At 52.6% G+C, this 15,089-nt stretch overlaps 4 protein-coding genes across 4 annotated transcripts; all 4 read left to right on the forward strand.

Annotated features, from left to right (window-relative positions):
* Nucleotides 1-696: 696 nt before the first annotated feature.
* On the forward strand, nucleotides 697-3,137 carry QBC33DRAFT_590037 (MFS transporter). The gene is made up of 7 exons (XM_060431603.1): nucleotides 697-867; nucleotides 951-1,027; nucleotides 1,088-1,314; nucleotides 1,381-1,404; nucleotides 1,489-1,564; nucleotides 1,616-2,124; nucleotides 2,232-3,137. Exons 1-7 carry the CDS (start codon nucleotides 754-756, stop codon nucleotides 2,798-2,800), a joined length of 1,596 nt encoding a protein of 531 aa, XP_060282252.1. The 5' UTR covers nucleotides 697-753; the 3' UTR covers nucleotides 2,801-3,137.
* Nucleotides 3,138-6,932: 3,795 nt separating this feature from the next.
* QBC33DRAFT_571250 (kinase-like domain-containing protein) lies at nucleotides 6,933-8,653 on the forward strand (the record flags this gene model as incomplete). The annotated part of the gene is made up of 2 exons (XM_060430597.1): nucleotides 6,933-7,661; nucleotides 7,721-8,653. The coding sequence occupies 2 exons, from the start codon at nucleotides 6,933-6,935 to the stop codon at nucleotides 8,651-8,653; spliced, it is 1,662 nt and encodes a 553-aa protein (XP_060282253.1).
* A 1,498-nt stretch (nucleotides 8,654-10,151) lies between these two features.
* QBC33DRAFT_590054 (uncharacterized protein) lies at nucleotides 10,152-11,514 on the forward strand (the record flags this gene model as incomplete). The annotated part of the gene is made up of 4 exons (XM_060431604.1): nucleotides 10,152-10,392; nucleotides 10,699-11,075; nucleotides 11,134-11,244; nucleotides 11,309-11,514. The coding sequence occupies 4 exons, from the start codon at nucleotides 10,152-10,154 to the stop codon at nucleotides 11,495-11,497; spliced, it is 918 nt and encodes a 305-aa protein (XP_060282254.1). The 3' UTR covers nucleotides 11,498-11,514.
* An 804-nt stretch (nucleotides 11,515-12,318) lies between these two features.
* Nucleotides 12,319-15,035, forward strand: QBC33DRAFT_474976 (carboxypeptidase S1-like protein B). Its single transcript, XM_060425236.1, has 4 exons — nucleotides 12,319-12,657; nucleotides 12,715-12,881; nucleotides 12,947-13,065; nucleotides 13,134-15,035. The coding sequence occupies exons 1-4, from the start codon at nucleotides 12,520-12,522 to the stop codon at nucleotides 14,747-14,749; spliced, it is 2,040 nt and encodes a 679-aa protein (XP_060282255.1). The 5' UTR covers nucleotides 12,319-12,519; the 3' UTR covers nucleotides 14,750-15,035.
* Nucleotides 15,036-15,089: the final 54 nt, after the last annotated feature.

Here is a 15,089-nt window from a genome sequence, read left to right on the forward strand (position 1 = left end):
TCTGGTGTATTGGGAGGGACAGAGAGGCGTGCCTTTGGACATGGCAGAGGAGGGTGCTCCGTACGAAAAGAGAAGTGGCCAATCACATACGATGTCCTGTAATTATGTGAGAGAGATGGCGCGCATGTTAAGAGGGCCAATGTGCGTGTGGAGGTTGCGATGCGCGGCTTCTGCCGATGGTTCACTTCAGCTGCCGATCTTTCTCTGTATTCCTGCCGATCTCTATTCATAATCTGACCGAATTACATAAATCCCCAAGACACGGATATCCCGGGCAAAGCCAAACTCAGACACCTTTCGCAAACACACCAATGAATGATATACACATCGATTCTCGAGCCAATAAGCAGGCGGCGGATTTCTGAGAAGGCCGAAATCCCGGTCTCCTGTCGTGTTGCACAGAAGCAACGTCACAATCGAGCCCACCTTGTTGTGTGCGTGAGATTCTCAAGAGTCAAGCCGGTCGACCCCATCCTTCGACTGCACCGGGACTATTTCCTTGATGCTTTCACGGACCCTGTAGCAGACTGTTTGCGAGCACAACGTTTGGTAATAAAACCCACAGGCTTGAATTCACCCCGAGTGTTGATCGACATCAGCAGCCCTCGAAGCACCATGGGCACAGAAACGACGCCATCCAACTTGGCCACAACAGGGTCGGGGAGCACACTCTCGTCCATCGCCAATCCAGCTCAGGAGCATGAAAGACCACCGTTTGCAAGCCATTCCGGCCCAGAGCTCGCAACGGCCAGCATGCCCGCGAACGATGACAGGAAATACATTGAGGGCATTCAGATCCCCATCGTGATGGGCTCAATCGTCACAGCTACCTTCCTCGTCTTGCTAGACACCACTATTATTGCGACGGTACAGATTCTCTTTTGGCCCTAGAACTGTTATACTGTTATCGCGACTGTGCCCAACTAACCGTCGTGGCCCCCATCCGACAGGCGGTTCCCAAAATCACATCTGAGTTTCACTCGTTGCAGGATATTAGCTGGTACGGATCCGCCTTCCAGCTCTCCAGGTGGGACAACCCTTTTGTCGCTCCATTTCAGAAGATACACTGACTTGGCCCCCTCAAAAGTGCGGCAATCCAACCCCTAGTCGGCAAGTTATACACCCAGTTCAGCCTAAAATGGGTATTTCTCGGCTTCTTCTTCTTCTTCGAGCTGGGCTCCCTCCTCTGCGGCATTGCAACCTCGTCAACCATGCTCATCGTGGGCAGAGCTGTCGGGGGCATCGGAGCAGCTGGCGTCTTTGCGGGCTCCATGACCATTATCGGAACGGCTCTGAGACCAGAGAAGAGGGCTTGTGAGTTGATCCACCGTGTTTTGTCTACTCAGGTGCTAATTAACTACTGACTAATCATCTCAAAAGTCTTGACCAGTCTTGTCATTGGATGTAAGTGACGGAACATGGACTTGATGTCCATAGTAATGCAGTGGGAAAAATTCAAAACAAACCTGGGCACTGACTGAAACCAAGGCTCCCAACTCGGCGTTGTCATCGGACCTCTAATCGGCGGCGCATTCACACAGAAGGTGTCATGGCGCTGGTGTAAGTCAACCCAACGTTAATCAATTCTCCCATAAGATCTGGCTGGCTCAACAAGCACAGGCTTCTACATCAATCTCCCTCTCGGTGCCGTCGTCCTTGCCGGAACCCTCTTTGTCACCATCACCGACCAAATCCCCCTCCTGCCCTTCCGACAGGTCCTCCCGGTCCTCCACAAGAAACTCGACCTCGTCGGCTTCTGCCTGCTCTCCCCCGCGGCTGTCATGCTGCTTCTCGCCCTTCAATGGGGCGGAGCAAAGTACGCGTGGGACAGCGCGACTATCATCGGCCTCTTCTGCGGCTCTGGGGTGACATTTTTGGTGTTCGTGGCGTGGAATTGGCACAAAGGGCAGGATGGGTTGATTCCGACCGTGGTGGCAAGAAATCGTATCGTTATTGCGTCATGCTGTGTGGCCACAACGGTTATGGGGTCGACGTTCTTGTGTTCGTACTGGATGCCAGTATACTTCCAGACGGTCAAGGGGAAGAATCCGCTTGTGAGTGGGGTGGACATGCTGCCCAACATCTTGCCCAGTCTCGTTTTTGGAGTGTTGACGGGCTTCTTGAGTAAGTGATCTTCACAAACCGCCACAGTCCTCTTTATTCTTCCGTTGTCGAGTGCCGAAAAACTTCAAACGATCCATTATATGCAAACAGGACTGACACATCAACAGTCGGCAAAGTAGGGTTCTATCTCCCCTTTGCCGTCGTCGGCGCCGCGATCAGCACCGTTGGCGCCGGACTCCTATCCACGCTACATCCCAACTCGTCTACCAGCCACTGGGTCGGCTACCTCTTCCTGCTCAGCGTGGGGCGCGGCCTCGCCCAGCAAACGAGCTTCATCGCCATTCCCCAAGCCACCGTTCCTGATCTCGTCCCCGTGGCCATGTCCACGATGATCTTTAGCCAGTACATGGGTGGGTCCGTATTTTTGTCACTGTCCAACGTCATTTTTAGCACCAGTCTGCGCTCCCAGCTAGCCAAGGAAGCGCCAGGCGTGGATCCTGAAATGGTGGTTAAGGCGGGCGCGTCGGCTGTGCGGGACATAGGCATCCCGGAGGAGCTGCTGCCGGGCGTGCTGCAGGCATATTGCACGAGCGTGAATCGCGTGTTTTACCTCGCTGTGGCGAGTGGTGGACTGTTGTTTGTCTCGAGTTTCTTTTCTGGGTGGATTGATACGAGGAAGAGAGGGGACGCCGAAGGGACTGCGGATACGACAAGTGCGGATGAGAAGCTGCTATAAGCAACGAATGCGAATTACATTCTCTCTGGCTGTTAACCGCGAACCATATTAGCAGACATATGCAGCTGTAAAAACCCTTGTCGCAGATAGCAGATTTGGAAGTGCTTTAATATTGTTGCAGTACACGAGATACTTATTAGCCTAGCTTCATTTTCCTGCCCGGACGTTACAATAGACCCAACAGGGCTCAACGGCGCACTCCCACCGCCCCCTTCTCCCCGTTGCATTGGACTAGACTTTTGCTCAAACCACCTCCATGTAGCTAGCCTCCCCAGAACTCACGGGAGAGTATCTGATTAGTCCTTGTTCATTTGTCACGGTCCTTTCCGGTCTCGTCGTATTGTCTTGGCATTTCTTCCTGCTGCCGGCAGACATCAACCACGGCTACTTGATGTCAGGGGCATCACGTGAGTCTTACCTGAAATCCAACGTATATGACCCGCGGGATTAGGTAGCTGGGAAGTGGAAGTACGTACTTCCGATGCCTCGGCTCACTCCTGAAGGGGCTGTGGTCTTGGTCTTCCAAAAAAGTGTTAAATCGAGCAACCCAGCTGGAGTGGACTTATATTTACGGATGAGCTCTGGAAGTGCACTGAAGGCATGCTTGTTTGTCTGCTGAAGCTGTTTCTCGGCCATATTCCAAAACATCGTCGACTACTTCCGCCATATTATCAGAAGGGCCAGGGCCGTGTCAGGTCGTCAATGGGTGAAACCATGATGCTTCCAGGATGGGGGCGCCGGCAGCCGTGATGCTACCAATCAGTCGTGATACGCCGTCGGGTTAAAACATATGTAGCGGAATACTTCCTGCAAAGGAGATTGGCCAGACACTGTAGTGCTTGGTAATTAAGTGTGGTCCGTCTGGTCCACCCCATTTTGTGAATCCCCATCCTCCGTCCACTGTGACACCATGACACCCCTCCAAAAGTGGCATAGCCTGCAGGTAAATGGCTCATCAAAATAAAAAGATAACGCCGTGGCAAAGGGAGGGTGAGCTCAGCCTCATTTGTGGTACAGCTGTTATCTACTGCTGGTCTCGGAAATGGCGGCACCCACTTGTGACCCACGCTGCAACGATACTCTACCTGTCACACCAACGAAGAGCAGGGGGTGCAAATATCCCGTAGAGGCTATGCTGGCCCTGTCCAGGGCCCAATCGCAACCAGAGCCTTTAGTCACGCATGACCCAGGTGCGCTCACCGGTTACAGTATTGGTCAACACAAATCGGGCCAGCAACAAAAGAAATAAGTGACAGGGTTTTAGGCTCAGACCAAGACCCATTTTACAGGTTAGGCCGGGGAGGAAGACTAGGTGGGATGCACCCTGTGATATTAAAGGCCCGGGGGGCCACGCTGATCAGCAGCTGTTGTGCCAGCCCAATGTAGAAACTCCTTACCAAGTCGCTGAAAGAGGACTGAAAGACAGCCAATAAAACAAGTATTTGAATTGAAAAATCCTGCTCTCCCAAACGCTGTCCATTAACCAAATCTGGACTACATTACCTAGACAAATTTTATCCAGTATGGAGGTCTAGGGATCCACCCCCGGATCCAAAGTCTGTCCAGCTAGGAACAAAAAGAAAATCATTCTAGTTCACGCAGTCTTTGATGTCGCCGCCGCGAACCCCAACCCCCTGCCTCAGCTAGAAATATAGCAGCTCTTGATCTCAACCTTCCGTTTGTCAGCATCGCAGGTAGGCTCAAGGGTTATATCAACCCTTACATCGGTCAGTGGGCGATCTGCCCGGATGATGTAGTTGTCGTGCCTCAACTGTGAGAGGCGCCGTTAGTATGATCTCGCACGATGCTGCTCAGAAGGACAATCAAGGGGCTTCGCCAGCTCACCGTGATGACGTAGCCATCCTGGAACTTGTCGTCTAGAACCCTGAAGAGTTTTGCCGTGTCGATGAATTGGCCGGATACCAGTTGACTCCGAAGGTGCATTCGCTGCGAGGCATGAGGGTGAGTTTTCCCGTTTGGTCTCTGTGCAAAAGCATTCGACTCCCGCCTCGTTTGGTAGTTTGACATGCCTGCTTTACTTTCTGGCTTTCTTCTATCTCGGTGGCACTGTGGTCGATGGAGATGGATGCCTGAGCAAGGGGGGTCGGGGGTGGACTTTTCAAGACGGAGAATTATACCTCCTCATTTGCGTCCGAGGGCTCGGAATTTGGCTGAATGGAAAGGCGCAGGGCATTCCACCCGAGAGGTTACACTGGGAGCCGGAGTTTTTACACATTGGAAGCTCCTGTCGCACCAGGCTGCCGATGGTTGTCACTCCGTTCACCAAACCCAATAACACCAATAACAGCAAAGCAATTGCTACCAGGCTAACGATTGTAGCGTATCGTTTCCCCAGCCAGTCGCAGAGCTGGAAGGTATTTCTTGACTGCCAGAGGTGGCTAACCTGACCATTTCGTGTCGTCAATCGAATGGCTGCCACATCATAGGTATGTCTCGGCGCCTCGCTAACCTGAATGCCAGTGCGTGCAGAATGCCAGCCGCCCTGTCTCGTTGATCCCTGTTTGATGTACGCAGGATTTACCCTCCGTGGATGGGGGACATTCCATCATGATTCATCACAAATCGAAGGCGGGCTAGGATACGAAGCGCAAATTGAGGCTCTGTCGCCCTAAATGTTGGTTCAAGGAACGTGAGACCGTGGCCAAGACCATCCACACCTGAAGCAACCCATGTTTTGTCTGCATACACGTGGCGCCATGGACACCACACCACCACTCCCTACACCCTCTTTTCGAGCGGACGAATCATTAACTACCTACATTTGGGACAGGGCAACATATCTTGTGTCGCAGTCAGAAATGTAGAATTATGGGAATTTCCTTGGAAAGTGACGCAAGAGGAACGTGAGATATGATTCTCAGGTCATAGCCTTTAGTCTCCATTCCCAAACACCCCGCAACCGGGATAGCCTAGGGGGCTGCATGTTCCCTTCATGGGTGATATCTGAAGCTGACCAAGAAAGAATGAAAAAATGAAAGAAAAAAAAACCCCCCGAAAATAAGGAAAGCAAAACCAACTTGGGAGATATGACGGGCTCGATCGAGGTACCGATTCCAAGGTCAATAAGGCAATCCGAAGTAGAGTCAGCCCAACTGCCAGCACCAGCACCGCCATGCTACCAGTTCTCAGGCGAGGGTAACCAATATCGATCGAGACATTGGGAGATCAAGCACACCCACCACAGTTCTGTGGCCGTACCGACGGGCCTCCATCAAAAGCTTTGTCCTCGAAACCAGTGTTGTACCGTGGCCACAAGGTGTCAAAACTTCACTCACCGGTTTCCAGGGAGGCCAAGCCTTGTCCTCCTCCCCTAGACCTCTACCCCCTCCCCCTGAGCCCCAATAAACGTTCCACAGCCAATCCGCCTGGGTAAAGATTCAATGGACCGCTCGGTGACTCGGATTATTGCTAGTTTTCTGGCTAGCAACCCTGACAATGCAGAAACCGTGATATTGCTGCTGCCCGACCGCAGACCCGACTCTTTGAATATGTTCGCCTCGTCTAAATTTGACCGAGTTGGTCAGGCAACCGCGCCTTGCAAGGCTGACCTTGAGGCAGCGACCCAGTCACTGCCTGGATGGTGGCTTGATTGCTGCCATATCCCCCCCTCCCCCCGGGGCCACTCCGGAGCACTGTAGAGAAAAGAATGAGGCTCTGCTTCAAGCAGACAATTCAGGTCTGTGTACCTGGTAGAAATTTTGATGTTTAAGAGGGGCCGCGAGGCGGAAATGGATGGAGGGTTGAAAAGATCCCGAATCCTCCATGCCTTCAAGCTTACGATGTTTGAATGGGGGGATATTCCCTCCGGCTTCCTCTTGTTCAGTACTTTGTAGACTCATTACAATCCTACGATCAGCCCGCCAACCGGTTCCGTTGGCCGATTACATGCTCTCCTGATCTGCACTAGTACGAAATCGAGGCACCGTGACAGTGGTCGTCACCGCCACTCAGTACGCACATGCCTTGGACCTTGCTGTGGATGTAAGTTCGGACTGTCAGTCCCGGTCCTCGAAAAACATGATACTAAGTGGACTTGTATAGACTTTCATTCCGATTTAGTCACTTCGTACTGCCATCGATATATTGTCCGCACCAGCCGTCTGCATCCGCCATGGAACATTCATCGGCAACAGAAATCCTCGACCGTGGTGACCAATTTCGCGACTACCGACCCCCCATAGATGTGCCCCAGTCTACTCTCCCTGCAGTTGATATCCTGAATAACAAGTGCTTTGACAAGTTCGAAGTTTACTACCCACTTGACAGCCGAAGGTCCAAGTTCTTCATACCGTGGGACCGGCTGCTGGAAGTCATTTCTGTGCCCTCAGTTCAAACAGCCCTGCAGAGATGGAACGAGGATATCAGCCTAACTTCCAACATCTGCTTCTCCACAGATGATAAACTGACAACCAAAGCTTCCTATCGCAGAATGCTCGGAATCCTTGTGCACCTCGGAAGGGCGGAGGACATCTTGGTGTTCATAAAAAATGGCCTGAACGATTCAAAGCTTCCCCTTCGTCTCAAGCCAGACCGAACGGGTTTGATGTACACCAAGGCCGGTACCGATGTCGATGTGGACTTCCTCCAGGACTGGGACAAGAGAACCGTGAAGGAATTCGGCGAGGTTCAGTTTGCTTTCATTTCCCCATACTTTGTCCGCCCGGCAGACGGGAGGCTGCTCCACTACATCCTCAGCGAGGAAGACGTTCTTCCCATCCTAGAAGAATCCAAGTGGATACGAGAACCGGGCGACGAGAACCCGCAACCGGACACCCCTGTGACCCACGGTGTCAAGCAAATTCAACTGCATGAATGCCACTACGACTTTGGAGATTACGGGGTAAGTCGAGACAGGCCCCAAACCAAACCTTGCGCCAAAATGCTGAGAAAAATACCTAGTTCGTCACTTCGACAGGTCCCAACCACCTGTTTGCCATGAAAAGCCTGAGCTCCAACGATCGAGAAGTTTTCAAGAGGGAAGTCGACTTCCTCAAGCGCACCAACCACATAAGAAATGCCCATCTAAACAAGCTACTGGTAACCTTCGAAGCAAATCATAACGGAGGACTGTTTCACTTGGTTTTCCCGTGGGCCGAGTCGGATTTGTATTCGTTCTGGAAACATCGCCGCCCCGACACTTGCCACACGGCTTGGATAGCGCAACAGCTTAGTGGCCTCGCCTCGGCTCTTGCGCTCATACATGATGACAGCGAATCGCAGCCGGCCATTCGGGGTAACGAGCCAACCTACGGACGACATGGGGACTTGAAGCCCGAAAACATACTGTGGTTTCCGGGCCAACCCGACTGCGCGCGAACTGGAGGCATCTTGGTCCTTAACGATTTCGGCCTGGGCCGATATCATCGACAACAGTCACGTTCTGTGGTCAGACCATGGGACATCATGACATCGCGAACCTACCGCCCGCCCGAGTGTGACGTGAAGGGAGGGCGGATCAATCGAAAATTCGACATCTGGTGCCTTGGTGCGACCTTTCTGGAGTTTGTTATCTGGTATCTGAGGGGATTTGAAGACGTGGAATTCACTTTTCCCGAGGCCCGTGAAGAAGAGGACAACCCCAATGTCATGATGGGATACTTTTTCTCGGATACCTTTTTCCGGGTTAATCATGATCACTCGGAGGCTTTTGTGAAGCCTTCTGTTGCGGATTGGATACAGAGGTTGAAGGCAGACGACAGGTCGGCTGGCTTTCTGCGCGACTTGCTACTCGTGATTGAAACCCGCATGCTGGTAGTCGACCAACACGCACGGTTTACCGCGAGACAGCTTGCAGATCACCTACGGGAACTCTGTTCGAAACACTCGGTATGAGCCTAGAAACACCTTATATCAAGCCTACAGGTCTTATTTTGGCGTGGTTGATGCAAAGACAGACCATTCATTCGGGCAATGGTGTCACAATTGAGACCTTCAAAACGAGAGTGTAATTATCAGCAGCTTCATTCTAATCTTCCTGTTCAACCCAGGCCAATTATCAGCCCACGAATCCATTCATCGCCAGTCACGAGTCTCCCTGTCCAATGTAGCGGTCCCAAATTCGAGCCATCAACTCCTTGTTTTCTTCCTAAATTGGGTAAGTTGAAGGTGTCCTTGTCGGCCGATTCATCTCAGCTTACCTGCGAGAGTTTCCTCGGAAGTTCGAGGATATACCTGTCGCGCCTAATCTGATTGCAAGAGCTAGTCAGAACCATGGCGAAAAGGAGAGACGGAATTATTACTCTCAAGGTATACTGGCAGGGCCCGAAGCTAGCATCCAGTTCAACGCGGAGAAGACGCTCATCGGTGTACTTTATTTGTAGCACATTCTTGACGACTTGGTTTTTCTTCGTCATTTTTTTTTATCCGGCACTGCGAGGACGTGAACGAAGAATTAGAGGGGAGTCTCTGGGTAGTTGGCATGACAAAACAAGCCTCCCTGTGGCGATTTTCCCCGCAACGAAAGGCTCTTCTTATATCACATACGGTCTACGGTACCGAACATTCCAACCCCCCCCCGCCCCCCCAAAACGTCCTTCAAGTGGCCATGCTGTGTAAAATTTTCATCGTCTCAGTGAGATGGCAAGCACAGCCCGAACATCCTTTGGTGTTACCTGCCATAAAAGCGGTGCGTCAACGTCCACGGCCACCACAGGACGAATACTGCCACACCAAACAATATTACTGGTATCGTTTATGTACTCCGTACAACCCCCCTTCACAAGATACACTGCCCACCTGCATGTATGCCCAAGAACAGGAGCGCGAACATATCAAGACTCCTGATTGAGCGCCAGGTTATCTGCCTAATCTCAAGCCTTGTCGCCTAACCTGCCATAAGGATCATCTCTGCGCAACATAATCTTTGATAACAGCACCACCATGCTCATGGAGAATGTTTCGAGAGAATTGGGGGGCACAGAAACCCAGGGATTGCTTTTATCTTACACACTTGAAGCGTCCCCGACGTCATTATATTATGGAGTGGCCTTCCAAACAACCGCAGTTCTCCAAGGGAGACTTTGACAAATTTGAGTATTTGACCCGGCCGACTACAATAGTGAGGAGGGTTTCTACCGATGCTGTGCGTCACACCAGAAAACATGAAAACATAGCCACAGAGGTGTTCCTCTTCTGACCGGTGGAGCAGAACCTGAGCTCCTGGGAGCTTTCGACCGAGTCAGAGTGGACAGACTGGCTCGAGAATGTTCAGCAAACCCTTGACCTATTCCAGGGTCTTAATGCTAACCAGGACAGGAACTCCCGAGTCAAAAGCATAGATCTAGCCAAGCCAGAGGATTGTGCCTCATGTTAGTATTTATCCAGATCCACAATGTATACCATAGCGCCACAAATTAGTCTAATACAGGTTGATGCAGACTCTGCAGCCGTGCCTGTGTCGAGGGCCGAAACGCGCCCGTCGAAGTTGTACCATTCTCGCGCGACACCTTCCAAAAAAATCATGGACGGTTTTCACATCCACCGAACGGTCACGCGGGCAATAAAGAGGAGAGAATCCTCCTTCTGCCACGTAAGCAGCGGCAGGGAGAACTCTGAGAACGAACCAGCAATTTGTACGGGGAGTCTGTCGTTCTAATGCTGTAACATGATAAACTGAGCACCCCGGGCAGTCTTCACGGCTAGAATGAATTCCGCTTGGCCTGACGATTTGGCCTTGTCGGCCACGTTCCTCCCGGGACTTGGGTTAACCCTCGGGGTCTTTTACGGATGCAGCCCCGAACAAAGAAACGAGATCATAATTAGGCTACGCAACTCAGAGGACGCATTTCTGCATCCACTATTTGCGGTCGGAATATTTTGCGAACTTGAGAGATCCAGACTTGTTCAAGCTGTGAACACTGTTGTTGACAATTTCGTAGATGAGTCCGTTGGGCTCCCCGAAGGAGGGCGAGAGTTACGAGAAATCATTAGCGGCAACGGCAAGGTCCCTCACTCGCTTGAGAATTATGCCAATTCCAACCATCTTGCGAGAGTCTTTAAGGAAGTTCAACGACAGCTCAAGAAGATCATCAACCTCGCCGAAGAGCTCCCTAGCTTTCCTGCACTTCAAGCCGAGCTAGGCGCTGCTAGCATGGGCGGGGAACTCTTCAATAAGACCGAACTGACCAGGGAACATGACCTTTGTGCCATCGGAAAACGGATACAGCTGCGTCTCCAAGAGATCTCCGCCGAGTACCAAGGAAAAATCGAAGAATGCGAAAGCTACATGAAGGAGATGTCTCACACAATACAGACTGTGAGTTACACACGGTTGCACAGGATATCGAGCACAGCGTTCTAATATGGAGGTGCAGGTATTGACGCAGCTCAACATAACCATCGCTCTGGGGGATACGCGAGATAGTTATCAAATGAGAACGATCGCCTTTCTAACCATGTTCTTCCTGCCTGTCACCTCAGTCGCGGTATGCGATATCCATACTTTTGACGCATTGGCTATGAGCTTTACTGACTGACCTCCTCTTGGAGACCATCTTCTCCATGAACGTGTTAAACTGGAACGCCCGGGACGGACAACACGTAATCTCTGGATACTTTTGGGTCTTTCTGGGCGTGGCTGGGGGGCTGACGGTGTTTACGTTTCTAATGTGGCTTCTTCTCACTTCTCAGAAGACTAGCCGAAAGGTCTCGGACATGTTTCACTCCAAGGCAGTCTAACTGTTGCATACTTGAATATAGGGGTCTAAGGCGTTAGCATAGGTAGCAATATCACGCTTCTCTCTACTTCCCCAACTATTGCCTCTCCCCTCTTGCCATTTTTCTTCTCTCCTTTTCCCTTTTTCTGCCTCTAATTAGTTCGCTCCTTAGTTTTAGTTTAAAAAACTACTGTATAAAGTTGCTCTTCTTAACAAAAGACTCACGTCATGGCTAGTTCCCTGACGGGTGGCATATGGCAGGTTACCAGCAGCGCCCCCGCTTCGATCGATATAACAACTGACATTCGACCTTTGGTCTATCGAAAAAGAACCCAGAGTTTGGGGGAGTGTGAAAGCATAGGGGACCGAAACAAACACTCAAGACAGCGAGAAGAAGGAGACGAGACACGGAGTATCCAACCGGTTTAGAAGCACCTAAAGTTGTTTCTCGCGCTTCTTGCCTGTACGGCACCGCCCTTACCGACCAGATTGGAGCTACTTACCACGATGCAGGTTTCTCGGAAAGCCGTAGCCGAAAGAAGCAGCGGTTCGGTGAGGCAACACAAACAAGCTCCACCAACCTTTGGCCGATCGCTTGGCACTGCGACGTCGGTTCCGGGAAGGGAAGTTGTCGCTGTTATCAATGGGACCCCAGGCCAGGTGCAGCACTGGTGTTGAAGTAGATGCGGGGTAATTCTGCGGCGAGGGGATTCACCTTCCTGAATGGTGTGCTGTATCAACAGTGCGGGGCAATTGTTGGTTGGATTAGCGGATTCGGGAAGCTGCCGAGACGATGAACAGAACTAGGATCGAGGATCGACACAAAACAAACACTTGGCCATCCTGCTGCGAGATGGCGAGATCCAAGCATCCGGCAGGGGTGCCCGCTTCCTCTTTAAAAGACCGACCAGCCGGCTCGGCGGCCACTCGCGATGTCACGAATTCTTCAAGGAGAACGCTGAAGCGAAGCGACGACCACTGTTCCAGTAGTCGCTTGGAAATTCCCAAGACCCCCAGTTACTACAGGTTTAGCAAGGTTCTAGAATGCAATTCTCTCTTAGGCTTGCCATCCTCTTCGGCTGCTTGGCCGGCAGCGCCACGGCCCAGTTTCCCCCTACCCCAGAGGGGGTGACTTTGTTGAAGTCAAAGTTCGACGACCGGGTCACTATCAGCTACAAGGAGGTAAGTTCTTGCCTGACAAGGCAATCAAGTTGGACTCGGTCTTACACCTGTGTTCAGCCTGGCATCTGCGAAACGACACCCGGCGTGAAGTCGTACTCGGGCTATATCCATCTGCCTCCTGGTGCCCTTGAGGATCTGGGGTCGAAGAATGACTACCCCATCAACACCTTCTTCTGGTTCTTTGAATCACGGAAAGACCCCGCAAATGCCCCCCTCAGTATCTGGTGAGTGGACTACTGAGACTCATGTACTGTACCTATTCGGATCGCGAGCTGACCTCCAAGTGTAGGCTAAATGGCGGGCCAGGGTCCAGTTCGATGCTAGGGCTCCTCGATGAGAACGGCCCTTGCCATGTCAACCCGGACTCAAACTCAACAAAGTTGAACCCCTGGGCTTGGAACAACGAGGGTCAGTGATCAACCCCGGCTAGGAATTAATATGTCCCACGCCACCGTCACAGGACTAACGTAGCCCAGTGAATATGCTGTTCCTCGACCAGCCTACCCAGGTCGGCTTCTCGTATGATGTACTGGCAAACTATACGAACAATTTTGTCACGGGCGAGATCGAAATTCTGCATCAAAACGCCGAGGTTGGGGAGCAGAACGCGACGTTTCGCGTCGGAACGTATCCTAGCCAAGACCGCAACTCCACGGCCCGGGGCACACGCAATGCCGCCATCGCCATGTGGCACTTTGCCCAGGTATGGTTCCAGGAATTTCCGGGGTACCATCCCAAAGACTCGCGCATCAGCATCGCGACCGAGTCTTACGGGGGCCGGTATGGGCCCAGCTTTGCCTCGTTCATCCAGGAACAGAACGAGAAAATCATCAATGGGACCTGGAACGGCACCGAGGGCACGCAGCATATCCTTAACCTGGATACCCTCTTGATCATCAATGGCTGCATCGATCGCAAGGTCCAGTGGCCATCCTATCCACAGCAGGCGTACAACAACACCTATGGCCTGAAGACGATCAACCAATCCGTCTTTGAGGACATGACCGATGCCTTTACTCGACCGGGAGGGTGCCGTGACCAGATTGATGAATGCCGGGCTCTGGCGATTGAATACGACCCCGACAACACGGGGATCAACGAAAGAGTGAACCACGTCTGCGCCACTGCCGAGAGCTGGTGTTCGGCCAACATCCGCGACGGGTACCTGAACTACTCCGGGCGCAACTACTACGATATCGGGCAGAAGGACCCAGACCCCTTCACTTTCCCCTTCTACGTCGGCTGGCTGAACCAGCCGCACGTGCAGGCAGCGCTGGGCGTACCCCTCAACTTCACCCAGTCCAACGGCGCCGTCTCCTCGGCGTTCCGGGGCATCGGTGACTACCCGCGGCCGGGCTGGCTCGAGGACCTGGCCTACCTCCTGGAGCGGGGCATCAAGGTGGCGCTGGTGTACGGCGACCGCGACTATGCGTGCAACTGGTTCGGTGGGGAGGCCGTCAGCCTGGCCATCGACTGGGAAGGCGGGGACGACTTTGCCGGGGCAGGGTACGCGCCCATCCGGGCCAACGAGAGCTACGTGGGTGGGCAGGTGCGGCAGTACGGCAACCTGTCCTTCAGCCGCGTCTACGACGCCGGCCACGAGGTTCCCGCGTACCAGCCCGAGACGGCGTACGCCATCTTCACGCGCGCGCTGTTCAACCGCGATATTGCCACTGGCAAAGTCGACACGGCCGCCAACGCTAGCTACGCGACCGAGGGGCCACCCGACACGCTGGCCTTCCGCAACGAGTTGCCCGAGCCCGAGATCATGTTCTGCTATGTCTACGACCTGGGGACCTGCACAGACGACCAAATCGCAGCAATCGAGAACGGCACTGCGGTCATCAAGCACTGGATCGTGAAGGATGCCAACTCGATGCGGAGGTTCCCAGAGCTGTTTGATGAGGATGGACATGGGACCGGAGCCGGAACCGGAACCGGAGCCGGAACAGGCGGATCATCGCCAACTGACACTGGCGGGGCGTCACCGGCAGCCACCAACGCCGCCACGAGAACATTGCCCGCCTCAATTAATGCCCATCCCGAATTTTTGGTGGCATTGTTCACATCTCTGGTTTTCATGATAGGTTGAGGTGCATGTGGAAGGACTCACACTGTCAAGGGCAGTCGTCTGCCTGGGATTCAAATGATCTGGGCCACGGTCTAAATCAGGCCGGAAGGAGAGGGGCGGGGCCGTAAGGGGATCATCTAACTCGGAGATTGGGAAACCCATAAAACACGATCCTGACACTGCGGAATAGATTCTGGCCAGTTTCTGGTCAAAATAAATAAGAATAAACGATTGATGCGCCTCCACATCGCCATAAGCTAGCTCATAAGGCCACTAGTACCAAAGAAACCAATGTAACATCCAGGAGCTGTTGATGCTCCCCAACTATCCTAAACATGTGCTGAGTCTCCTGTACCATTCC

The sequence above is a fragment of the Phialemonium atrogriseum genome (assembly GCF_030411735.1).
Source record: "Phialemonium atrogriseum strain 8032-3 unplaced genomic scaffold QBC33scaffold_17, whole genome shotgun sequence".
NCBI classification, from domain to species: domain Eukaryota; kingdom Fungi; phylum Ascomycota; class Sordariomycetes; order Cephalothecales; family Cephalothecaceae; genus Phialemonium; species Phialemonium atrogriseum.